General features: G+C 37.9%; 3 protein-coding genes across 8 annotated transcripts; 1 reads left to right on the forward strand and 2 right to left on the reverse strand.

Annotated features, from left to right (window-relative positions):
* Positions 1 to 1797: 1797 nt before the first annotated feature.
* LOC108951703 (uncharacterized) lies at positions 1798 to 3964 on the reverse strand. Of its 3 annotated transcripts, none has more exons than XR_001976238.2 (4): positions 3602 to 3964; positions 3429 to 3516; positions 2256 to 2496; positions 1798 to 2139 (listed from the first exon to the last, which is right to left on the reverse strand). XR_001976238.2 is itself a non-coding variant. In XM_018820499.2 (3 exons), exons 1-3 carry the CDS (start codon positions 3713 to 3715, stop codon positions 2366 to 2368), a joined length of 333 nt encoding a protein of 110 aa, XP_018676044.1. In that variant the 5' UTR covers positions 3716 to 3964; the 3' UTR covers positions 1798 to 2365. The 3 variants fall into 3 exon arrangements, 1 of the variants encoding a protein (XP_018676044.1); XR_010514714.1 differs by having other exon boundaries at positions 1798 to 2144; XM_018820499.2 differs by having other exon boundaries at positions 1798 to 2496.
* Positions 3965 to 6703: 2739 nt separating this feature from the next.
* On the forward strand, positions 6704 to 13165 carry LOC135675474 (rab GTPase-activating protein 22-like). 2 transcript variants are annotated; one of them, XM_065185645.1, is made up of 5 exons: positions 6704 to 7375; positions 8205 to 8340; positions 8452 to 8501; positions 11537 to 11590; positions 11789 to 13165. In XM_065185645.1, exons 1-5 carry the CDS (start codon positions 7245 to 7247, stop codon positions 13029 to 13031), a joined length of 1614 nt encoding a protein of 537 aa, XP_065041717.1. In that variant the 5' UTR covers positions 6704 to 7244; the 3' UTR covers positions 13032 to 13165. The 2 variants fall into 2 exon arrangements, with proteins under 2 accessions (XP_065041717.1, XP_065041716.1); XM_065185644.1 differs by having other exon boundaries at positions 6704 to 7076.
* Positions 13166 to 14307: 1142 nt separating this feature from the next.
* LOC135582640 (DNA excision repair protein ERCC-1-like) lies at positions 14308 to 26985 on the reverse strand. Of its 3 annotated transcripts, XR_010513873.1 has the most exons (9): positions 26546 to 26985; positions 26328 to 26431; positions 23586 to 23685; positions 23408 to 23484; positions 17535 to 17634; positions 17101 to 17172; positions 16819 to 16887; positions 15468 to 15533; positions 14723 to 14859 (listed from the first exon to the last, which is right to left on the reverse strand). XR_010513873.1 is itself a non-coding variant. In XM_065185646.1 (8 exons), exons 1-8 carry the CDS (start codon positions 26924 to 26926, stop codon positions 14545 to 14547), a joined length of 1218 nt encoding a protein of 405 aa, XP_065041718.1. In that variant the 5' UTR covers positions 26927 to 26985; the 3' UTR covers positions 14308 to 14544. The 3 variants fall into 3 exon arrangements, 2 of the variants coding, with proteins under 2 accessions (XP_065041718.1, XP_065041719.1); XM_065185646.1 differs by lacking the exon at positions 15468 to 15533 and having other exon boundaries at positions 14308 to 14859; XM_065185647.1 differs by lacking the exon at positions 15468 to 15533 and having other exon boundaries at positions 14722 to 14859; positions 16802 to 16887.
* Between the last annotated feature and the right edge of the window lie 389 nt (positions 26986 to 27374).

Here is a 27374-nt window from a genome sequence, read left to right on the forward strand (position 1 = left end):
AATCTTGGTTTTTTGTTTTTTGTTTTTTTTTTTGAAGTTTTTACCATTGAGGATAGTTACGAAATAGAATATTTTTGGTTTTATAAAGTTTTAGATAATAAACTTAAGAATTTGAATGGTTTTGAGTTTTCGTAATGTTTTGATCATTTTTTTATCGATGAAGAATATATCTAAAAGATAAAAAAATGTAACAGGATTCATAAAGGTTGGTATCGAACCTAAAGTTGACGAACAGTTGGTGTTACATCTTTTTTAAAGTTTTAAGATTTGGCTTTGAAGAATTTTTATAAATCTTTAAGAAAAATAAGATAAACCAATTAAATTTTACTGTGATAATAAATTTATTATTATTATCAAAGGAACTCTACCCTATCAATGTTTGTTGTTGACTTTTTTTTGTATAACTCCGAGTAGGGAGAATGGAAAGTTCTCCCATGATCACGTCCCTGAGGACGTCATCGATTTGACATTCGCAGCCAGCTATTTGGGTGCGTATCCACTCTCTCTCTCTCTCTCGCACTCCCAACTAATTATTGTTCTCTCCAAAACTACCCATCTCTCATTCTGAACCTATTTGCAATTAGCCACTTCTCGATGACCAAGCTGCTACTAAACACCAAAGTCACAGTCTTTTTCTTTTATCTTCAGGATTCATAAAAACCAAGATCAACATAACCTCCCACATCAAAGTTATTAACAAGTTAAAATAATATGATAAGGTGCACTACAATTAGAACTGAAAATTGAAGATTAAACAAAATTAAAAAGATATAATATTCATAAAAAGTCTGGATGAGGATATCAAATGAATAAGTAGGGGACAATGTAATAGATAAAACTATAAATATGATGTTCGAGTTATCTTTTCCATCATTTTATGCGCCTACTCTTATGAATAGAATAGGTTTAGTATGGTGTACCACTTATTTCGTTCCTTGATCGAACTCTTTTGCATAACTCGAAGTACCCCCGTTTTATTTTCAATTATTTATAATCAATAAATTATTAGAGTTTATATATCAATCCTTTACTATACATTAGTCAATACTAAAATATATATTACAATATATTAAAGGGACTCTCAATCATAAACATTTTCTTTATGAATACACATTCCTTCGCTTTCATGCCTTCGTCGATATTAATTGAGTAGACAATATTGATAATAAAACATTTATATCAGCTTATATTGTATTCTTAGAACAAACTTGACCGGTTGATCCACTATTGAATTCAATTGGGTCACCAATCTACTGTATATATTACCCATCAGTCCACTCTTATAACATATTATGATAATATCGATTTCACCGATCTATGTTCTAACTTAATGTTAGACTCTTATTTAAAATATATTATCATCAATTTTTATTTTATTAGCGATGAAATTATCAGACATCAATTACATATTTTTTATATCATTTCTTATTAACTAACTTACCCGCTTACATAATCTCTCGCTTGTAAAAGGGAGATTTTTTACCCTTCCACATGCTGCTCTAGGATCATCTTCCTTCTTACCCAAGGCTCTTGGTAGCTGTGGTACTGCATTAATAAGCCAACAGGACAGGCATCAAGTGAGATGTGCTGCCCTGTCCATATCACCTCCAATGCTAGCTTGTCCTGGTTATGGGACATTCTCACGCCCAGTCCAATGTCATGTCTGTTCTTATCACAAACTCCATTAATTCTTCCTACGGAGTCCATTCTAATTTGACTAGGTGTTTTTGTTTGTTTGTGAGTGTTTTGGGTTTCTTCTTTCAATGACATGCATTATCATAAAAAAACAAACAAATGTAGATTCCTCATCCAAGGGAAAGGGAGTTATTAATTAGATTATCAGTAATATATGGGGGTAGTTTAGAGCTGCTGGATCACTTTAGATTGCAGCTGCATCAATCACTTCATTACTCTCTAGGAAAAAAGGACGTACTCGTGTGGAGGACTCCTGTCCTCCTTCCTCTTCATGCTTTAATTCTAACGCACAATTGCTCCGGATGGACACGTGAACTTGTCGGACTTGCCGTCCTCCCTCCTCTTCATATGTTGTTTTCTCCTTCTCATCGACTGTCTGCTGCTGCAATCTTTGACATAACGAGCAGCAACGTGTTGTGTGCATAGAAAACTTCGCACTTAAATCTTCGCTATCGTACATTTGACAGCGAAAAAACAAAAAAAAAAAAGGAAACGACATTATGTGCATAGTTAAGCACATACATTATGACTGTTCAAAATCTTATGTTGCCATCGGTTACCTCTCCTTTCCGGTCTGCATGCAGAAAGCATTAGAAATAGGACAAGAGTACGCCGATGCTTGATTGAGAAAGCGAAAACAGTTCCACTCCCATGCGCATCAGATATGAGATCAGTCGTCTCGCCATTCGTAATTGCATCTCTCGTTGCAGCATCGGTAGAATGTTGTCATGGGTTCGTCAGCTGAACGAATCTGCATTTGCCTGAAGAATGCCTCTCCGTGGTGACACCTTGGGCAGGTTGCTGCAGGTAGGTACATCCATACAGATATAATATATCCTTATAAGAGAAGCATTACGGAGTTTTACCTACTTGATCATGATAATCTAATGCGCGCATCAAATAATGGTGAAGGCTGCAACAAAAATACGAAGCAGTAAAAGAATCTAGTATCGAGTGGCATTAAATTTTCTCTAGATTACATTTGGAAAGGCCTTGTGATCTGATAACTATTATAATTTAATTAATAATTTTTTGGGTAGCTCCCAAATATCCAACTGATCAATTAATTTCTCATAATGTGCTATAATTTTCTTTATCTCGAAATTTCTGCAAAAATTATAGGCGTCGGTGTGAGGATGAGTATTTTACTCAAATTTGTCATTTTCAAATCAGGACTACATTACGAATCGAGACCAAGGCGTAGGTATTAAGCTGAGCTAATAGATCATATAGAAACCAAAGTACTATATATGGGCTGTAGCCACATAATTGGGTTTGCACGTAATGAATGATACAACAAATTTAGAAGCGTAGCTTCACTAGTAACGAACGATTCACCAATTAACCTCGGGAACATGATGAACCGGGTTTACTATGTCGAGCCGTTTGTTTACTTGGAAACGGAGTGGATGATAACGAAAGCTTACGCATCATCTCATGATAACAAGGGGTGGGTTCAAGAAAACTTAGGGAACGGTTGGTTACTGGAAGAGTGTGCAAGAGAATGCAAGACTGATGAATAAAACCGAGACCAACACAAATCTTTTAGGTGACAGCGTCTTGATCCTGTCACTCCTTGTAAAGGAGTAGGGTGTGATGGCTTAGGAGACTTGCATCTCATGGAATTTTTGTTAGGCTTTTTGATCTCCCAATACTCAGGTTCGCAAATGTTTTTTAACCCCGGAAGCAAGAAGAAGAGAGTATGGCAATTCACCAAGTAGCCAACTACTCACCTGCAGTTCTTGGAGCAAACTTCATGCTGTCGGCGCCGCTAAAGATATGCTCCAATTCTTTCTTCACCAAATTATGCTTGATGACCATCTGAGGAGACAAAAGACCAACGCCAAGGGTGAACAGGGAGACAGGAAATAGAAGAGAAGGGAAGGAGTGTAGTGAGGTGATCAGCCTTGTTGGAGATGGTGCAGACGTAGGGGCAGGTGGGGCAGAAGAGGCGGCACCTCCGCCCTTGGCTTGCCCGCTCGATCTGCAGCAGCATCCCGCACGTCGGGCAGAACTCCATCACGCTGCTGCTGCTGCTGCTGCCGCCGCCGCCTCCGCCTTCGCCTTCTTCCGTTCCTGGAGGGGATAAATACCACGTCGTTCAAAGAATCCAGCAAGCACAGTGGAAGGATTCGTCTCGGCTCGGCTCGTTTGTTGGTGCTATCTCAACCGACCCAATTTACCGGTGGCAAATCAAGCTCAGACTCATCCAAAGAAGGTGGTTTCTTGATCATTATCAGAACAATAAAAAAAAAAAAAAAAAAAAGGAAGGCAAAGCAGCAATTACTCTTTTGGGTTGAATCTTTATTACAAAAAATTTCCAATTTCTTTATCAACACAAGTCAAATGTGTGGTTAAAATCACGTAATTTCCATTAATTCCAGCGCACTACCTATTAACTTATGCACCATGTCATCATCATCATCATCCAATCATCTTGCCTAACAGTCTGTATATGTATAATCTTCTGTAATGACCGAATCATTAGAGCCTTCTTCCAACATCTCAGATTGTGCGTCAACGTCTTCATTCTCAATACGACATCAGCACCACAAGATAGCCTACGAACTTTAGGATATCAGGATTTGTATGCGTACTCCTGCTTAATTATTCAAGTCAACCGGATGAAATATATCCCGTACAATGATTTATAAGCATAGATAGCGCTTGAGGCCATTGGCAAAAAGGTTTAGTAGCTTGTACAAGAGAGCCACTATCGCAAATTATATTAGACTTTTTTCCCGCAGCTAATATTCTAGATCAAAAGATATACACAAAAAGGACATCCCCGTCTAATTACAAACATATATTTCTGTTCGTCCTGCAAAAGTCTGAGGGTTGGGATCTTAATTCGAATAGGGGACGACCCTAAAACAATTACAAGTTCAGCGACAAAAGCAAATGAATCAAACTCTAAAGGAACAAGTTAAATATATTTTAAAAAATAAAGTAATTTCTTTGAAATATTATGTCACAATCATAAAATAAAATATCTTTCTTAGTTAGTTTTTGAACTGTTTTTGCGTGTTGCAGCGACTACAATGAGTGATGCAAATAGATCCCACTACCATGGTAGTGATGTGCGGAGGAAAATATTAGCCAAACTGCTGCTAGTAAATTCCTTTCCTTTGAATTGTCCGTTATCCAATTTTATTATTGATCGTCTTGTTTGACTAGTCATTCGAATCTCTTTGACTCGTGGCTAGGAACAGGCTATCGGATAAGATGATCAACTCATCAATTAAGTGGTGTGGTGTGAGACATTAGCCAATTGATTGCTCGTTGATCCCTGGTCAAAATATATCCCCCTCTCTCTCTCTCTCTCTCTCTCTCTCTCTATATATATATATATATATATATATACACTATGATTAGAAGTTAAGATAGAGCTAATAGTACTAAACATGCTTAATTTTAAGATGATGATGACATGGAGCCCGATCAGATTGTGTCAAATCCAATCCAATAATGGTTTGGTCAACCAAAGTCACACCTTCCGATTCATTATCCACAAGCCTCAGCAAATCAATCAAGCAAAATAAATATGAATTTATCAGTGTTGTTCAACTCCTTTGAACTGCACATCCAGTATTAATTAAGGCAATCATTTGCATGACATAACAAAGATATACAGTACCATCCAAATCAAGCCCCTTGTTGCGTTGACAAAGAAAAAGATGACGGAGGACAAGAGGATGAGCTCGAGTTAGCTAACCTTGTCTCACATGCATTCAAAGTAGTGAGGAAGTTCAAAATAAAAATACACAGTGCTCCTTTCAATGTATCAACTCTACCATGATACTTAAAGAACAAAATAATGTAAAAAAAACATGCCACTTGCAATCAATCTAAGTGGTCTAATCTAAAATAGAATTTAAAGATTAAAATGACATAATACCCCTTCCAATGTATCAACTCCACCAACATCTTTAGAGGATGAAATAATATAGAAATTAACATGCCACATCAAAACACAGTATAGGTTTAGAAAAAGATAAAAATACATAATATCCATTTTAGTGCATTAACTCTATTATGATCGGCAAACTCTAAAAAAATTATTAACTAAAGCAATTAAAAAAAAGAAGAAGATAAAATTACATAATATCATTTTCAATGTATCAACTTTAAAGATACAAAAACAACAACTACCAAATGCAATCAAAGCAGCCTATATCACAAAAGGAAAAAAAGAAGATTATATAATTTGAATTACATGATACTACTCCTTTCAATGCAAGCTCTCTCTATCTTGATCCGTAAATGGTAAACGAAAAATTAAATCGCTCAATCTCATGGAACCAGTTACCTATTTTTATTCCGTTTGTTATGAAGGCTAACTAAAAAGAGCTAAGGATCCATCTAACTCAAGTGCAGATAAAGTCATTACATTTCTAGTAAAAGATGTATAATTGGTATCCTATGACTAAAGACTAAAGAAATAGCCTTAAATTCTTCTAACATAGTGTATGTATGTATTCCTTTAAATATTTAGATATTTTATATATTTTTAAATATTTCAATTATTTGCATCCATCCGATAAATCAAGGTTAACCTCTACCAATAATGATTGTAGATAAATTTGAAAGAATCTAAATAGCTAAAAAAAACCCTTATCATTTTTGTCAATTATTTGAATCCTTTTTTTCAAATTTAATTCCTAATATATATATATATATATATATATATATATATATATAAAGTTTTGGAAAGATATTCATAGGGAGTGCCTCAATATAATTTTACATGATTTGGATATAAGACTCAATAACATTTTCACTCGTTTAATTCTCAAATCGAACAATCAAAATATGTTCAAATAATATATATTATAATTTATTATTTTACATGTTAATAAAGTTTAAAGAACGTCCTTCAATGAGTGAATACGTCGCATGCATCTTATTGGAATAGGCACTAATAAAGTTTTCAGGGGGTCAAAAATATCATTTTAAAGGTACCGTGTACTGTCCTCGGAGTCTCAATCCTCTTCTCCATGCTCTTAGTTGTGTGGCAAAACCCTTTACCCTTTTATCTTGCTGGGTGCGAACAGTCACTTTCCCCGGTTTCTACCGAACACACATCTAAAACAGAGAGGGATAGGAGGGAATAGTTAGGGCTGGTGATTAGGGCCGTCGGAGGCGGTCGCTTGTGATGGTTGGAAACGGATCCGGGTGGCGGGCGACTCGATGTGGGATTGGGGCTGGGTGGAGCACGGGATCGGAAGCTTCCTCAGGCCGGCGGCGGGCGTCAGCGGTGGCGGCGCTTGGATCTTGGGCACCGGCGGCGGCAGCGGGCGTTGGCATGCCGGTGTAGCGCTGGGCGTGACGGCCATGGCCGGTCTCGCCTTGGCCGCCACCCTCGTCATCTCCTCCCGTAGGTAAACAAAAGAAAGAAAGAAAGAAAGAAAGAAAGAAAGACAAAAAAAAAAAAAAGGGAAAGAAGGGAACCCCCTTTCCGTTGCTTCCCCAAACCCCGTTTGAGAAATAGGATAAAAAGGAATAAGAAAGATCGAACATTTTAGACGAACGAATACAAGTGTTCATAGATGAAAGCTCTCCGACGATCCCATACTTCATCGGCTTCTTCGTCCTCACCATCTTCGTCGTCGTCGCCTAAGTCGTCATGGACCCATTTGAGATCTCTTCTCGTTGTCGCACCCTCACCTGTTCCCGATCGGTTAGTCCTCTTCACCTCTTTCTCTTTTTTCTTGATTCTTTCTCGTTCCTCGTCTTCGATTTACCTTTTAAAATTTCCTCGACTTCTTGTTAAATAGAACGGTTTTCCCTTCTCCAATATGGACAAGTGAGAGACACAGAGGGTTGGAGTTTTGTATGTTACCAGTTGCTTAAACTGTCACACGAAATAAGAAGATTGTTGATATGTAGAAGCAAACCTGGTGTCTTGTTCCCTACTGTTCATGCGTCTACATGCTATGTATGTCCATGAATGCTGTAGCTGATTCACTATTTTTAGCTGTTAGCGAAGGTCTGTAGTTGCTCTACTTCAGTATATTCTAAGTGATTGTTTGTTCCGTAGATGAAGAAAAACTAACCAGAGATCAATTTGATGTCTGCCGAAATAATTCCTACCTTAATCTCAAGTGATAACTAGCTAATCCTTGTCGGTCTTGCTGGGGTATGTGGATCTTAGTCATGTCATTGAGCACTATGTTCTGATGTTCTGCAGAGTGATTGACATTGAGAATCATCTTACTAGTTTCATGTGATAGGTATTAACTGATCGTATAGGATTCTGACTTAAAAACTGATTCCAGCAATTGATTCTCGATTTATATCCTAGCATTTATCTTAATATGAAGTTGGAGATTGTGTTCTTGATCAGAAGTTACATATTCACTAATGGTTCTAACTTTTTAATGCCCTTTATGATTGTCATTGTCCTTGATATTAGTAAATATTAACATCATGATTTTCTTTCTGCCAATGTCCTTCACCTTTTCTGCTTTAGCATGCTAGCTAACATCAATGACTTTTTTTTTTTTCAGAGGTAGTCTTAAATCACCATGGTCTCGACGGAAACGAAAACATCTATTGACTAGGCAGCAATGGAACGATTTCTTCTCACCAGATGGAAGGCTCCGTGGTGGTGGAGTGAAATTATTAAAGAAAGTTCGTAGTGGAGTGAGTACTGGTTTCATTTATCTCATTTGTTTATGTTATAGGATCTGTTTCAACTGTCTAGAGATTAGTTCGAGGAAGTTCCATTGATGTATTCATTTTACCTGTGATCAGGGAATCGATCCAAGCATCAGAGATGAAGTTTGGCCTTTCCTCCTCGGGGTGTAAGACTTATGAACCATCTTGTTATCTTCTTCCCTCTGCTTATCCCATCAAAATTTTTCCTCTACCTTCAGGGAATTGATAAAAATAGGGGCCATTATTTCCTTGCTTCTGGTTGTCTGTTAACCAGTCAACTTACACATTTGTTTCTAGTGCTATAATCCCCAGATAGAACATTGAGAGTGCATATTTTTAATAATATGCTCTATAGACTATAATACAAGAACTTTTGAATATAATATGTTAAAATCAATAAAAAAATTACATATTCTCATAGCTTGCAATAATCTTTTAGTTTTTCGAAATATGATCTTAATGCTTTCCTAGACAAATGAATGAAATATTGGGGAAAAAATAAATTTATTATAGGAGCACCAATGAGAGGAAAGTTGGTGGAGAACAAGTGTATCTACTTAAAGGGACTAAGGATGTAGTTGTTATTGTCACTATAATACAAGCATTTTTTTCATCTAGTTGGAGTTGGTTACATGATATAATTCCAGTTAAAGATGGTTCCACTGGATATTTTACCTATCAATCTAAGATAAAACTCTTTTGGGTGATACTTTCTTTGAAATATCAATACTAGCTATGGAAAGGAGATACTTTCTTTGTAATATCGATACTTGCTATGAAGAGGAGGATCTATTTTGTTTGTTTCTGTTTAACCTTATATATCCAAGAAATAATCCCAAGTATTTTTTTTGTACCAACATTTGGGAAGAAGCTAGAAGATGGTTCAAACTATGGGCCACAATATTCCACCTAAGTAGTCTGAATGGAAACCCCCATGAAGTGGCTGATGTTAAGAGTGCTGCCTGTATGTCTTACTTCTCTGATTTAAGGTGGAAAAAAAAGCCTCTCGAATTTGAACTGAAGACTAATTAACTAAACCAAACAATTTGTTATATAGAAGAGAAGATGTAGTCCAAGCATGAGCCGAATTTGAACTGATGACTAATTAACTAAACCAAACAGTTTGTTATATAGAAGAGAAGATGTAGTACAAGCACATTTTTTTACGAGGATGCTATTGCCCAAATCTCTTGATCTAACTACGAACTTGAACTAGTCTAAAATAATCCATCAATGAAGCCGAACATTTTTGTTGCTCCCTTACATTATTTAGGGGTCAAACAGCCTAAGTCAAACCTCAAATGGGTTCCACTAACCCGTTCGTACAAACTTTATGGATTGTCTATATAATCTGTCTATATAGTTAGAGTTTGGATAGTCAGGCCATTAGACTTCTTGTTACGGGATATCATGGCCTATGGGCTAATAGAAGCTAGTGATTTAAAAAGCGTTAGGCGCCAAAAGGCGTTAAGATTTTAAAACGCCCGAGACGCTCTAAAATATTAAAATATAAAAAATATATTTTAAAATATTAAAGTCTTAAAATCTTAAAATATTTTAATATTTTAAAAATATTCTCTACTGTTAACGGTAGAGTGTGAGGAGACCGAGGTGAGAAGCTGAGTCACGGTGAGAACTGAGTTGCGGACAGGAGGTTGTTGTTTGAGAGCAACGACAGTGGCAATAGAGAGCAACGGTAGTGGCAGGGGTAATGACAGCGGAGAGCAACGACAGTAGCAGTGGAAGCAACAACGGGCGGTAGCGGAGAGCAACGACAATTAAGAGAGGCAGCGACAACAGAGAGGAAAAGTTGGCGGCGGAATCGTGAGTAGGATTGGGGTTGGGGGAAGTTGCGAGGGGGCGGCTGTGAATCAACTAACGCAAATGCGACCGAACCAGACCCAAAAAGTTGGTTCGATCGCTTGGTTTAAACCAGGCGCTCGCCTAAAGCGCCCGACTCCTAGGCTCGAGCAAAGTGCCGAGGTGGCACCTCTTTGAAGCGTGCTGCCTGGACATTAAACGAGGCGCTTGGGCCTCGCCTCGCCTTGCCTCGCCCACGCGCTTAGGCGAGCACCCGAGTGCCTTATGAAATCACTGGTAGAAGCATGCTTAGTCTTCTGTGATTTGTTGCAGTTGGTTTCCAACTTGTAGGCTGCTGCAGTCCTACTGAAATTAGGCTTGGATCTTCTGATTTGTTCAGAAGCCTCCTTTAACTATCTATTGTATTCCCAATCCTGTTCGCTGCAGTACTAGTTGCTTTAAGAACTCGAAAACCTTCTGAGTTAGGATTGCATGTTGTCCTGCATATTAGGAATGTTGCCTTCGTAAATTATGTGATAAGTTCTCTTCAGCCAACACCATCTCTGGGTCAGAATGATGCCAAGTAGGCATTGATATGACTGCCACTTCATCATCCAATAGGTAACCATTGACTGGAGTTGCTGGAAATAAGGCAGGTTACCCATAGAAGCCCTCATCAATGGTCCACCAAGAACACTGCTTAGCTTTAGTACATACCAATAGAAGAAATTAATACCCCACTGACAACATGTTTCATTTGTCTTATCGAAGGCTTGCACCAGGCATGCATCTAATAGACATGAACATGGAATGTCTAAAGGACCATATCACAACCAATGAGATGTCATGTTTAAGTCAAAAAAGAATAATACGCACAAAGTGAACAACCTTGTAATGTTATTTTGGATTTGCTTGATGAAAAAATACTGCATACTACATCAACAATCAGGACAAATCAAAAGAATTATTACATAAGAATGAGAGAAAAAGCTCATATTCACATTTAAATGGCATATCCAAGTATCTTATATTTTCATCAAGTTCTTTTAAATTAGTAAATATTAGGGTAGCCGAGTGCACTAGACTTTTGCTACTATGGTTCTAGGTGGATTGGATGTGCACAACCTCATGATACAAGTCAGGTCCAATGTCATTTAAGTTTTCAAATTTTGTACAGCTCTTGCATGCCAAAATGTTAATGAAGTTTAAAATATCTTGTCCTGAACAAAAACGTTAGATCTCATGGCTTTCTTAGACACCAGATTCATAATATGTAGTTCTCTGTCTTGTATTCTCTTCCATTATATTTTGATAGGTTTTAAACTTGGGTGGCACTACTAGAAGCTATTCAGTGGTTTGATTGTCTTGCTTCTTTGTTCAGCTATGACATGAACAGTTCAAGGGCTGAAAGAAATGCCATTCAAGTCCAAAAAAGGTACTCAGCCTATTCTCCTCCTCTAATTATTTCCAGTTTTTATAAGTTATACATGCACATACATGTTTGTCTGTGATTTTTTGAGCAGTTATGCTCCTCTTTGTTCACCAGGATAGGGCGATCTCTAATTCTTATGAATTTACTTTTGGCTGCTGGTACCTTGAGGCTAACATACCAATTATTGCACTATTTGTACAGGAAAGAATATGAGAAACTAAGGAGGCGGTGTCAGCAACATTTGAAACTTAGCAGGGATGATCACAAGGAGTTAAAAGAAATAGTTGAAATGGGTAATGCCGACAGTCCTTGTTTTGTGGAAGGATGTGATTCTGTGTGTTCCGAAGAAGTTTATTGTGCCCAGGAGTCACTCTCAATTGAACAAGGAAGCACAGAATATGGAACTTTAGAGCAACCAGTCAAGGAAATATTTGCTTCCAACTTAACCACCGTGGATGAAGATGTCAACAGTGGTCTCACTCATTTGGATGTATCTGAAGATGAGACGGAATCATCGGACAGTAAGTCCTCCATCGAAGAACCTGAAAGCATGCTGATGTCCTCTCCTGCAAAACCAAACATGGATTGCAGATTTGCAAAGATATCTTCAGTCAAGGGAAACATCACTAAGGCAAATCGAACAGCTGAGGATTTTGCCACATGGCAACGTATCATCCGTCTAGATGCCATCCGAGCCAATGCAGAGTGGATTGCCTACTCTCCAGCTCAAGCTGCAATCCCTGAGGTCAAAGCCCTCCAGTCTGCTGGTGCTGTCGGTTTGACAGATTATGATGATTTGGAACCATGCAGAATCTACCATGCTGCACGTCTTGTTGCCATTCTTGAGGCATATGCATTATATGACCCTGAGATTGGCTATTGCCAAGGTATGAGTGATCTTTTGACCCCTATCCTTGCTGTCATGGAGGAGGACCATGAGGCATTTTGGTGTTTTGTCGGTTTTATGAAGAAAGCTAGGCACAATTTTAGGCTTGATGAGGTAGGCATCCGGAGGCAACTGAACATAGTCTCCAAGATTATCAAGTTCAAGGACTCACACCTGTATCAGCACCTGGAGAAGCTACAAGCTGAAGACTGCTTCTTTGTCTACAGAATGGTGGTGGTTGTTTTCCGAAGGGAGCTCATCTTCGAGCAGACACTCTGCCTCTGGGAGGTAATGTGGGCAGATCAGGCGGCAATTCGGGTAGGATATGGGAAGTCAGCTTGGGGGAGAATGAGGTTGCGTGCCCCTCCCACAGAGGACTTGCTGCTGTATGCCATCGCAGCCTCGGTGCTGCAGAGGAGGAAGTTGATCATTGAGATGTACAGCAGCATGGATGAAATTCTACGAGAGTGCAATAGCATGGCTGGACAGCTGGATGTCTGGAAGCTTTTGGATGATGCCCATGACCTGGTGGTGACGCTTCACGACAAGATTGAATGATCTCATCTCTTGCTTCCCCTTGGTACTCGTAGTTTTTATTTGTCCTTTATACACTGGGTTTGTCTTAAGGCTTCATCTGTTTTTACAAGTGCAGACTTTAATTCATCAATTTTCATGTTTTCATATTTGTTTTAGGATTGTGGTTCTTTGATCAATGATCTCGTTGAAGCTTGTCTAAGGTGGTTGATCTAAAACCAGGTTGCACATGGACAAATAATAGCATGAACCTTCAATATTATTAGCAACTTGTCTGCACATGAACCAATACATGAACCAATATTAATAGCATGAACCAATATTATTAGCAATTTGAGAGGCTATGCTGAATCGGTTATGGGCAAAACATTGTTTATAAAAAGAAGTGGACATTTCAAGGTTTTAACATTTTGAAATTTATCCACTGGATCATAGCTTAATTGTGCATATGCTATTGCTTGTTTTAACTCCGGACTACGGGGGTTTTCTTGATTTCACTGGGATTTGGTATCCCGTTGAATTGGATAAAAGTCACTCTGACTAGGGGGCGGGGGTGGGGGGCGATTTTCTTGATCCATCGACATCTGTGTTTGGCAAAATTCATAACACGGAATTATCATGACATAGAGACTCGCTGGCTTTTTGTATGTGGCACCAGAGATTGGCACGACCAGACATCTCATAACGTGTGTGTCAAATTGATGTGTCACTCTCTCGTTAGAGCCTCGTCGTCTTCCAAGTACTACAGTTGTCGATTAGGAGTTAGCTTGAACAGTGTTGCGTCGTTGTTATGCTGTTATTAGCCGTCATTCTTTTCGGGCGTATTATTAATATGACGGCTATCTGCCCATCTTTGCTGACACCTACCACTTATTCGGTCTTTCGCTGACAACTTCTCTTTGCGAGTATGATGTGCTTTAAGAGAAGTTTTTTTTCTTTTAATTAAGGAAAACCAACTTCTTTGGTAGTAAGGTTAACTTTTACCTCGGATAGGCCACCATTACTGTCAGACTAATTGATCGGATATGTAAGCATGAATAACTGTACGTAATATAATGAAGACACCACCATTACTGTCTTACTAATTGATTGGATTTGTAAACATGAATACCTGTACATGATAATGAAGACGGCTTTGAGACACAGGAATTCGCTAGCTGATATACTACCATGTCTACCACGAAAATTATACCTTTGGCCTGTCTTATGTTTATTACCTTGAAGTAGCAACTGCATCTGTTCTTGACTACGAAAAATATATGGGAACTCATCAAATGCAAAAAGGCAGGCAAGACGAGCATCAAGCAACCTTTTTCGTCATATATAGGATAAAAAGAATCTACCATTGTGCTGGAACTAAAGCTACAATAGTTGTGCACCGTAGCCAGAAACCAATATTAAGTCATCAACAGTTTGTACAACATAAATGCAGGAAGGCAGGCTGTGCATGTGTGATGAATGTAGAAAGTAACAAACTCATGGCTTCTTCATCATCATCATCCTGGCTTATCTTCTTGCCACTATCGTTTAACAAACCTCAGTTTTCTCCATCTTTTGAGGCCTCCGTACTGCTGTATTTTCCTTGTTCGAGCAAGGTGGTTTTGGCATCCTGTTTCCGGACCCTTTTGCGATACTTGGCAAAGGCAGCAGTCAGGGCTGATCTAACGCTAAGATTAGTATCTTTTTGAGGTTTAGATGCAGTTGGCCTTTGCCCCTCCGGTTCAACCACATTGTGTGTGGAAGTAGTAGGTTCATCATTTTTATCCCTGATGGGGGTTTCGGGAACAACAGTAGTAGGCTGACCGGAGACATGTCTGAAAGGTTCATGAAAAGTATCATACAAGCGCTTCACCTGCAATTAAGAGCTTCAAGTTCAACCCCAACCATAAGAATTGGATGACAATCTAAAAGGGTAAAACCAACCATGCAATTCCAAATCATAGTAACAAATCATTAAAATCTATTGTCCGATTAGAAGGGTCATCTAAACCAACAGGAATCCTAGACATGTCCATATAGATTTCTCCCACCTACCTACTCGTCCTACAAGTCCAACTGGTGTCACTTTGACCAGTTAACCATTCCATCCAGTAAAGCGACCTGCTGAGATTAAATCTACCACATAACAGCCAACAGTAATGGCGCATTAGAACATCATGCCCAATTAGACCTTGATTCATGGACCCTTATTCCTCACCTCTTCAATTTCCTGCTTCCTCTATCTTAATCCTTTTTCATTGAATAATTTTTCAGCTATCTGAAAAACAAAATCACCAGCTTAAAAGAGCTAATCTTTGCTAGGCATCATAAACTTATGTTCCATAGTAAAAGAGGATGAAATAGATTGAACAACATTCCCAAGCACTCGGTTGTATCAATCAGAGAGAACCATTTTTAAGATTTCTCACTGGCTTAATCAATAATAAACCACCAATGAGACAAGAGGTGGAGAAAACTTACTAATTTTCAAATTACTGCCAACAAAAACCTCCGAATCACCAGATCCTTGTGTAAGACTTACAGGTTCTGTGGTTACAACAACCATCAGCATCTTAATGTGGAAGTTTGAGATTTTTCAATCATGTTTTTCTATATTGTTATAAAAATGTAGATAAATGATCAAAAATGCGATCACAATGAATTATAAAGGTAAAAAATGAGCTATAACTCAAACTAAAGAACCATGGGAAAGATCTGCACTGGGTCGAGAAAATATAGTCAAGTTGCACAATAATTAGAATTAATGGATAGCTTGTCATGATCGAACTGTAAAGACTAGATATCATAATTATTTCCTACCGATGAAATCCTGTAATAATTGCTGTAAAAAAGATAAATCTTAAAAGATAATGTTATGATAGAAACAGAAGGAGAAAGCCTTATGACGCAAGAAGAAAAAAATCCTACTTATGGTGAAAATATAATTTGCCTGAAAATGGCCAGTCCTAAGAAGAGTATGATGTTTACAACCATGGTTAGTGAAATCAGCCAAACCCGATCCCAAACCCAGTCTTGGTTGGAAATGACATCTAATTGCAAAACCGCAATTGCTTGAGGGTTTTCAACCAAACCCGACCAACAGATAGTGGGGCCCATCATTCGACCATCCTCTCATTGGTCTATGTTAGGATCAACTGAATTTGGCTAGATTCAAGTTGATCTGGATGTTCAGTCCTATGACAAATCTCTCAGCCGAATTGAATGGATCCTAGCTGATTTAAATCTTTACTCCTTGTCAGATTCTAAACCCACCTATGAATCTTAGATATGATAAGAAGCAGGATATGCTCTGCAGTGTGCAGCAGAATCCAGTTGCTAGCAGTGACTACCTACTTTGTCAAAATGCAATATAATATCAATGCTTTAAACAGAATTATGCACAAAAGTCTTCCAGACATCCAGCAGAAAAGAAGGATTAAGTAAAGCAAACTTCTAGAAAATGCACCACCAAATGCTTTAAACAGAATTCAGTCATCTGGAAAATGCACTGCCAAATTTCAGTATTAAGTAAAGCAAACTTCTAGAAACATTGACTGACTGGAATCATCTATTTTGCAGTTAGAATGATCAATCAACCACCATTTCTCCTATCATAGTGATGAAAAATGACAAAGAAGGATAAACATAAAATATTGCCATTACTCTTGCATACAGAAAATAGTTGTCCTTAGTTTAATTATCCAAACAGAAATGGAAGCTAGTATAACTGTTTAGCCATTCAGATATTCAACTTGAAAAACAAATTAAAAATATATATTCTTAAAAAAATAATATGTAGAATAACCATGTCTCACCAAAAAAGATGAAGTACCTTGCGTTCACCAATGCCAGGGCAACGAGCTAAGTCTTCCATGGAAGCATCCATAATATGCGAAAGGGACTGTCATATATGAAGATTTAGGGAACAATGAGCACTTATCTTGCTCATTAAGTATTCAGATGTACTATGCGTTGATTCATCTAGTAGCCATAAGATGAAAAAGTATGTCAAAAGTTGCAAATTAATGTATTATTTTTTTCATAAGGGCATACTCAGACGAATAGATGTAAAAAATAAAGGATACATCAGACAAAATTCAACTTTCAAGCTTACCCCAAAAGTTGAACCAAGTGTTACCACGTCAGTCTTGTTAACATGTCGAATGCTTGTAAGTGCATGAGTTAACTGCAGATCAGCATTTAACTAAATCAAAACATGCAAAACAAAATCTGAAATTCATCATAACTTAAGTTAAAATTATATATTAAGGTAGAAAGTATAAATGTCAATTGATTAGAAAAAGTAACATAAAAGTAACTGTTGGTGCCTGCAGTTTTGGAAAATTGCATTGATCTGAAATTATGTGCCCTTGCATGTTAAAGAAACTTCCTACGGTCAACATCACGAAATTTATGATAAATCAGTGGAATCTTAGAGGTACTCATATATATGTATACTTCAATGAAGGTTTTCATTTTTTTTCTGCATGTGTCCAATAAAGAAAAAGTGACCTTGCTAGTATATAAAATCTGGGCAAAAAAAAATACCCGTGAAAGATAGTCGCTGTGCATTTGCTCTCGGATGCTATCAGAGGGTTTGTTTTCATAGACTTTTAACGTTTCCAAGTACCGACCACATTCTTCAAAGCTAAGAAGAAACAAAATGTTAGGAAAAGAAATGAAAGAGTAGCTAAGAAGAAACAAAATGTTTCCAAGTACCGAACACATTCTTCAAAGTGTTCCACCTAAGCTGCACCTATTATACCAAAAGAGTAGCTAGACACAAATGAAAGAGGATTTCAAGAAAATTCTGCAATTGTATATATAAAAAGAATTTCTAACTTTAAACTATAAGCAACCTTCACAGATTTCTTCAAATCTCCATAAATAGAAAGTTTGAAACTAGAAACCTGCAGAAAAGTTGTGAAATACTCACTACCTGAATGAGCTTTTACACAATGTATGCAACATGGACAACTCCTTGTCAGAAAAATAAGACAATAAGTTAATATTTGATCTCTTTCATGTTGCATTAACTAAAAGCATTTATAGGTGGATATGTCAGTTGAGAAGAAATGCCAGAGAGAAATAGTGTCTGTAAGAGAAAAATAACCTCTTTTTGAGAAAATACCACACAAAAATACAATAAAGACCAGATAAGTTGAGAATATTTCTCAAAAAAACAAACATCGATTCTGAACTGAATAAATTGCCACATAAACATAACAAAATAATAAAATAAAAACTTAATGGTCATGTTTTAAGAATCATCGACAACCACAAAATGTGATAGTTGTCCTTGAAAGAATTGGAAAGAAAGCTAGTTGTGAAGTATGATTCCTAGAAGATCCACAAGACTACTGACTTTTTTCTTGCAAAAACAACAGCAAGAATCCATAATGCCCACAATAATATTTCCTTTTTCTTGGCTTAGTTTAAAATTTGACATAAATTTAATAAGATATGCTTGAATATCTACATGGTTTTGAATTAAAAAGAACTGACAAGGTTAGATTCAATTGCAGGAAAAAGAGTTTCTCATTCATCAAGGGATGAGCTGAAAAAGGTGCATAGAAGATGATATATTGATCAAGCCTCTCCTTTTTCTAAATGATATGGGCATAACGTTATAAGGTCTGTAGACACCTCAATACCACATGGTTGACACCTCAACATCACGTGGCCTCAACACCACATGGTCAACACCTAGCATCATGTGGCCGAACACCTCAGCACCATATGGCCGACCCCTCATTGCCACGTAGATGATGCAACTTCTCTCTCAGAACGTTACAACCCGTTCACAGCCATGCTTCTCCAAATTCCACACACGACCATGCTTATCTGAATTCGGCATATCACGATTACACCCAACATCAGGCAAACCATTTCGAACATTTAATCATAACTTCGAATGCAATGGTCCTAAACCTTACTATAAAAAGATCCCTCATATACGTTCTTTTGGAGACTCATTCTCTAGTGCATTCGACTCTTACAAACACGGGATTTAGTCGACACCACTAACTTGAAAGCCAACTTAAGCTTCAGAGGGGCTATGTCGAGCATGGCCCCGATATAGTTTTGCAAGGTTCAATGCATTCCAAATTGGATGGGCTTGGAGATAATTAGTCTAACACCATCTAAGACAAATGCTTAGTAGGACCTCGATTCGTTCCAAATCAACATCTTAATTGAACAACCATAATTTGCCTTAACAAATTGGCGCTAGGAGAGCCTCTCTAAGCATGTCTCAGGAAAACCACGTCGTCCCCCAGCTAACATTGCCTCCACCTCCTCACCAAGCTCGATTTCACCTTCCACAAGAGATAAAGACTCACGCGACTATTGATTCCATCCGATCTGACAAAGGGAACATCATTGTCGATAAGGCATTAAACTTTGGGTCTCTGGGAAGTGCCTGCCCAAGGTGGTTAAAGCATGTCCAGAAGATTGCTAGTTGATACCCAAAATCGAAAGTGTTGTATGACAATCAGGTCAACCCCTTCTCAAACCCTCGGGACACTTTGTACTTGGTCATCCCTTCAACCTTGTACTTAGACTGATAGGCCTCTTCGGCTTGGAGTTGATTGGCAAGGCCCTCCATGATGCACTGAAGGGATGCAACCTCGGACTGGAGGGAGGTGATCTCGAACTGGGCCTTCAATGCCATCTCGTAGATTCAACTTTTGTCAGCCCGAGCTTCCTCCATCACCTATCTGACCACCTCCAGCCAACTCTAGAGCTCTGACACTAGTTGTGTTTCAACTTCACCATCCTGCTATAACTCCTCCATGATAAAAGTCCCACTCGGTTGCCTTATTCATTAAGTCGTCTCGCTCACTCATCAAGGCGAACATAGTAATCGAGGCATCTCAGGCTCAATTAACAAGCATCGTCATGATATGGTGGTTCTGCAAAAAAAGACAAGTTTGATACAACCTAGAAAATTCAAGGGAAAAAGTCTCGATCTATAGTTTCTTACAATAATGGCATTCTTGTGCGTATCAGTCACGAGGTCCTCATTGGACCTCACGTACAAGCACTTCGCTAGACCCAAAATTACTCCCCAGTTCCACTGGGGCAGCCTCCCGTGGAAACTCCTAGGGTCGGCTAGACACGGTAATCTCCCAATTTAATTAGAGGGGATGTTCACCCCTTTTGGATCAACTCGGCGCCAATTCACAACATAATGAAGTCCGCTTGATTGAGCAAACTTATGGGCAATAGATGCCGGTGCGTGCCGAGGAAGATGGAGGTCTCAGCCCTCCAACTATTAGTGTTGCTCCCCATGCCGAGACCTAGCGTGGGAGGATTCGGTAGGTTTGGAGGACTCCTCCTTGGTAAGGTGGGAGCAACCCGCTCATTTAGGCAGGCCAAAGAGGAAGCTTACTCATCCTTCGACGTTGGTTGGTGATGGTGGAGGACCTGCCTGACGTTTATTTGCCAAGTTTTATGCCAAGGCCCTCCTCTCATCTTCAAGCATTCTAGGTTGGTAGATCCGAGGCCTAAAGGAAGCTCGAACATTCATTGAGGCCTAGTCTCTGCCTTGCTCTTGGGTTGCCTACTCTTCTAGATGCAATGATCGGGAAGGGTGTGTCATGTAGACCTTTACTCGATGTGGCCTTGAGGATGATTCCTCTAAGATTTGTTTGTAGCACACCAAAGGAGAAATTAACATCGAGTTTAAGTTGAAGGAATAAAAGGTGAAAGGTGTAGATACCAACCGCGAGACATAGGGTTGATACTTACATCCACGAGCCATTGCTCACTCATGAAAGAAAGCGATGACTCGGCCAAAGCTAAAATAATCCGACGAAATTGATCCTGTAGCCCATGCAACCTCGAGGGTGGACAGTATTGGAAAACTTCCAAATGGCCTAAGACAATCTAATAGGCCACCTCTCCTTGAAGAAACAAAAAAAGTACCTTCTCTTTTAGCGCATGTTGGAGCTCAATGCTCTTTTAACTTTACGACCAGATCAGATAGAGAGAAAGTTGAAACCCTAAAGTAGATTGAGTAGATGAAACTGAATTCCCCATCTGGTACATCAATGCCCGTGCATAAATAGTGATTTGACGAATAGGACCAATCACCAGCACAAGCAATTACTAACTCGAACTCAATTGGGATGTGGAAGGCTTCTATAACATGGTTGGAAGTATAAATTCAAGAGTCTAAGTTAAAAAACTCAATCAAGGACTACAAAATCCTACTACTCGAGGGATTCACCACTGAAGGGATAGCCTCTCTCAAAAGTGCAACTTCAACCCCTTTAGATGAGGAAGCTTACCTTACCAACACTAAAGGCAACGACAAAACTTGCCAACCGTCTGAGTCCGAACCGCTGGAGTAAGATAAATAGAAACACATTCAAACCTTGTAAGACGAACCTCGAAGTTCTTTGAATATGCCGAATCGGAAGTCCCAAATCCTCTAAAGCATCTGAAACATGAGGTGAACGAATAGGCCAAGGTCAATGTTTATAGGGGCTAAATGACCCTTGGGTTACCATCAACAATTTGTTTACCCCATGGTATGCTTGGATAATTAAGGTGGCAACACCTAATTAGGCAAGTATGATCCAAAGCCATAATTATGAACCTTTCAAATCATGACGATTTGATAGACGATCACATGGAGCTCCTTAATATGCCAAGTATAGAGGATGTTAGGCCATCATTACGAAATGCTAGGAATCATATCCAACTGGATCCGATGCAATCACTGAACTGCACACCTACGGGAAGCCAAGGCGAAGATGACAGCTCACATGTATAAGCAGATATGCCAACTCATTTGCCATGTGGCCTAACTCTATTGACGACAAAAGAAGTTTCAAGCGGTACAATCATACTGAATCAACCAACACTCCCAAGTCCGACAACATGGCTGAACCGACCCAAGGTGATATTTCAATGACAACATGATCGAATCGGCCCTAAGTGTTCTTTCAATGACAGCATGATCGAACTGGCCCAAGGCACTACTTCGATGACAACATTGTCGAATTAGCTCAAACCGTTTTTTCAACGATACGACTGAATTGACCCAAAGTGATCTTTTGACGACAGTGTGACTAAATCGTCTTCCTCATGGTCAGTAGTAACAAAAATTGCATCGTGCCCCATCTTTGCTCTACACGTCGAAGCACAATAGGGGGCGACAAAAGGACTGTCGACAACTCAACACCATGTGGCCAACATCCAGTACCACATGGTCAACACCAAACACCATGTGGCCAACACCTTGACACCACGTGGTTGACACCTCATTGTCACATGGCTAACACAAGTTCTCTGAACGTTACGACCCAGCTCACAACTGCACTATATTCTCTGAATTTGATGCAGCATGATTATACCTAACACCCAAGGAGATGGATGATAATTTTCGACATTAAACCATGATAAGTTACAACTTCAAGTGCAACAGTCCTAAACGTCACTACAAAAAGGTCCCTCGAGTACATTCTGCGAGGAGACTCATTCTTTAGTACATTTGGCTCTTACTACTCGACATTCAACCAACACCATTGACTCGAAAGCTAACTTCAGTTTTGGAGATGCTTTGTTGCACATGCCTCCAACGTAGCTGTGCAACACATTTTGAACTGGACAAACTCGTAACCTCTTGGTCTAACACCATCTCACACTAAGACAAATGCAAAGCTTGACAACATTTAGCTCTAAATCAACATCCTAACCAGACAATTAGAATCTTATTTAACACTAAAGGAGTACAAAAGTACCTTTTCAAAAATTAGATTTTCTCTTTGTATAATGCTAGATACTTCTACTAGCACAACATGTATATCATTATTAGAATGGTAGAACTTAAATAATCCTACTTATACAATAGTGTGGATATTTTTGTCCCTCGCCAAAGGTAAATTACAAGCCAAGATGTGCTAATGATACATTATCACATCATTTATTTTCATATTTGTTGTAAATGATATTATTTTCTTTTAACTCCAATTCATCCCAAAATTAGTTTGAGTGGAAGTCTATAGTATATAAATGGTTAAAGAAACTGTCATACAATGCTAAACTACCGAGAGAACCTTTCTAGAACAAAGAACAAAGTAATTGTGAATTTGAAGTTCTACAGGTTGCCAAGGAATGAGCTATAGCATGTATTGCTTCAAGAAATTTAGCATTTGACTATTTTTATTAATATATCCATCAATATCACAAAGTTTACACTTTGGACTCAAGCTGAGCATTTTTGGTGAAAGACTATCTGCAATATGTTTGATAAATAATGTCATGTAGTAACAGCTTACATGCATTCACATGAACAACTACAAACAAACACAAAGGTGGATCAAATTTGACATTCAATTGATCTCCAGCAGATTTTTATAACTACATATAAAATAATCACAAAAATTTACTGCAAAATGCATTGGTAGTACCTCCATCCACAGAGTAGTGTGCAGTCATGAAGCATTGTTGTCCTTGTGACTTCAAGCAAAGGTTTGGCCACATCTTCCTAAATAAACCAGGTGAGTTAAAAGTCAATATAGTAAGACAAACTAAAAGAAAAAATTGAAATAAAACAAGAAGTTGCAAGCACAAGTTACTTAAGCTCACCACATCAACATGACACAAGACAACACGCAGCTTAAAGTTCCTTTGCAATTCTCTTATTCGATAGTATAAGTAGTCTGGATGGAGCAAATGATAGCGGAGACTGCAAACATCAGAAGCTTATTAAAAGAGCAAAATGATGACAAGCAATTGTCAAAATCTCAGCAACTTTCATGACAAGATGCAGCAGAATCATGTAATATAAACAGATTCATGTGGGCGCATGCATTAAAAGATTGACAAACAGCTTAATAGTATAACTTCGAGTAGTTGCAGGCCAAAGCCACAAAACAACATGTCATATATATGGCGCCTTTGTGAGTCAGTTCAGATTTTTTTTTTTATTAAGTCAGTTGTTAAAGTTAGGTCAGTAATTGTCGGTTAATATCTTTACATATAGGTTATATGTTTGAAACATTACTAAGTCAGTTATTAATTTCATATAGTTGAAAAATATTATCAGAAAGAGTCATTTTATGACTTTTCTTTGTTAATCTATATTTCCTGCTCACTTTTTCAAAATTGTATTCTTCTCCCAATATTTGAGGGTGTTTTCCTAATCTAGCATTAGAGCTCTAAGATCCTGCAAGTAAGGAGAGAAAAAACAGAGAAAGATAGTGTAAGAGGTCATGAGATGATGACCATGAAGAATTGATCATCACATCAATGAAGAACAAATCCAAATCATCGACATGCTTCTTTCTATATATTTCAAATTCAGATTGCATGCTTCACTGCCAAAGATTATGATAATTGAAGTTTCCGGATGGAGGTATGTTTCAAATATCAGATATTCAGGATATTGTTGATAAAAGTTTTAAAAAGTCAAGCAAAGAAGAAGATTCTCTCATAACAAGACAAAAGATTGAGTTGGGAGATCATAGGAAGAAAAATAAAGTAGCAATTAAACTTATTTATTAAGTAGTAGAATCCAATATTTTTATATCACTACAGCCCAAACATCCCGTGATAGTTCGTCGATCCTTCAGAAAATATACCAAGGTGCGAAATAAAGGTGCGCTTGCAAGCATATAGAGCAAAATTTGCTTTCGAGTAGACTTTGGATAAAAATAAACTTATTACAGATAACTTGAAAAATACAGATAAATAGCAAACTATGGAACAAAATAAGCAACTAAGTACGTTCAGACTTCGAAGGAGATTCATCCCTAGCTAAAGGTTCTCCAAGTCGACCAACTTCAAATGAACCTTCAATATTACCATATGTATCAGTTGCTAGAAATCCCAAAAGAATAAGAAGACAATTAAGTTGGATGAAAGACTATTTTAATAATTTTTATGAACTTACAAATGATGGAGTAGAATATGTTCTAGTACCCTTTGCACATCTTGTAGATGATGATCCAAGCATCTTTAAAGATTAAAGATAGATAATATGAAAAATGGAGATAGATAGCATGTAGTGTGGATCTACAGAACAAAATTGAGATAGGATGGTAGTAGCAAAAGATTATAAATACAATAAACGATAGATTATGATGTGGTACTTGTAGCAGTTGCTATATATAAAAATCAGTGAGGTTAGTATTTTATTTGTAGATCAAAATAATTGATCAATGTATCATTAGATAATAAATTAGTATTTTCACATTGTAAATTAAAAGAAGAAATTTATTTTGAACCACCTAAATTTGTGAAAAAAATTGAAAGAAAGTTCATAAATTATGAAAGATCTTATATGATTTAAAGCAAATATCTTTAAGTACTACTTTCATATATACATATCTTTAAGTACATTGACTTAAAAATTATCCTTATGAGCATATTTTACTTGTAAAAAATGGAAGAGACATAAAATGACTCTCTTTTATAATTTTTCTCAACTATATGAAATATTCTACTAGCTTGGTAATGTTATATTATATAACCTACTAATGACATTAACCAACTCTTTACTGATGTAACTTTACCAACATGCCTTAATAAAAGATTTATTTAAACCACCTTACAAAGGCAACTTTTCTTTTTTTTTCTTTCTTTTTTGTTTTATGTTATGGTTGCCGACTCACATCATCTCAAAAGCACCAATTTGGTTAGGTCAGTCTCAAACAAGAATTAAATTAAGAAAGGATGATAGAAAGATAATTTAAATTTTGTTTGAAACTGACTTAATCAAGTTAGTGTTTTTGAAACAGTATGAATCAATAGCCATAAAGAAAAAAAAGGAAGAAAAAGGAAAAAGCAGCTTTGTTAAATGGCTTAGGTAATTATTTTATTAAGGTCAGTTGTTAAAGTTACATTCGTAAAGGTCTGTTAACATATATATATATATATATATATATATATATATATATATATATGCACAATTGAGCAGAATATTACACATAGTTAAAAGAATTATCATAGAAAGTTATGTCTCTTTCTTGTATCGTTCTTTACTACTCCTCACTTCTTTGAAATTACATTTCTTTATTAATATTTGAGGGAGTTATTCTAATAATATCACTATAAACATATAAACAGAAGAAGTTTATGTTATCATAGAATGAATGCAAACTTCAGACGTATGCAATTAATGGAAGAGCTAAGATGTTTAACATAGATTTTGGTGCAAATCAGTATCATATGCTCCAACCAGAGTTGACTGTGTAGACTATAACAAATGCCATCGATTACAGCATGATAGACGCAATTCTCACTTTCGGAATGCTACCAAAAAAGAAAACAAAAGAAAGCTCTCGAGAAAAAAAAAAAAAAAGTAATAATAACAGCCGTCGTGTGTACCTTATATAAAGAGCACACGAACTCTGGCCCAGCAAGTAGTCGCACACAACGTCCGCAAACGTCCATCTTGCGTTCCTAAGATGCTTGAGCAACGGATTCCCCTTCTGCGCGTAGAAAGCCAATTGAAGTGACAAATTTCTCAACTCCGGTGATGCAACAAAAGGGAAACCCTAAACTAGGAGGAAATTTTCGGAACCAAAGAAGAGGAAAGCTCTCACCTGCCGGTGGCTTACAAGGATAGCATTACGGTTCTGACCCGACGCGCTCCCCGATGAATAGGAAGACGAAGCAGCGGCAGGAGAGGACGAAAATGGCGGCGTCGATGAAAGAGGGGGATCAACGGCACTGGACGTAGGAGGTGGAAGAGAAGGGAGCGGCGGCGTGTAGAACTCCGATGATTTGATAAAGAAGACTTGGGAGAAGGAAGGGTAAGGGTTGTGAGGTTTAGGGGAGGAGGAGTTTGCGGTCCCCAAGACCTCTTGGTAGGAAGGGATCTTGATGAGCCGTCCCCTCTTCTCGGTGTCGTCGTCGTTCCTCTGGGTAGGAAGGGATCTCGATGAGCCCTCTTCTCGGCGCCTTTCGCCGCTGGTGGTCTCCATCGATCTTTCCTAGCTATGCGAGCGAGAAACAGGGTTTGGATTTGGAAGGACGGAGATGGATCTCATCAAATCATAACACGAAAAATAAAGGAGTTTCAGCGCATCCTCAAAGGTCAATTAACCAAATAGCACCCTACAATTGGTTTTTTTTACGGAATATACCCCCGTTCATTTTTATCGGATGCAACCCTTTTTTTTTGTTTCATTTGTACGAAAATATCATCATTAAATTATATTGGAACCTATGAAAAGCTCATGATTTGAAAATTATTTTTATTAAATCGATTAGTTTCGGTTCTCCTCGTCCTCCGTTCCTTAGCTTTCACCTCGATTTTTCTTTGTTAAATCGATTCGAGCTGATTTGTTAATCGAATCTAAATTAATTCAATTTCGAATGTAATTAATTACAGGAAGAACTACACTACACGAGAGGCAGTATGATGTTAGT

This window comes from Musa acuminata, chromosome BXJ1-6, assembly GCF_036884655.1.
Source record: "Musa acuminata AAA Group cultivar baxijiao chromosome BXJ1-6, Cavendish_Baxijiao_AAA, whole genome shotgun sequence".
Classification (NCBI taxonomy): Eukaryota; Viridiplantae; Streptophyta; class Magnoliopsida; order Zingiberales; family Musaceae; genus Musa; species Musa acuminata.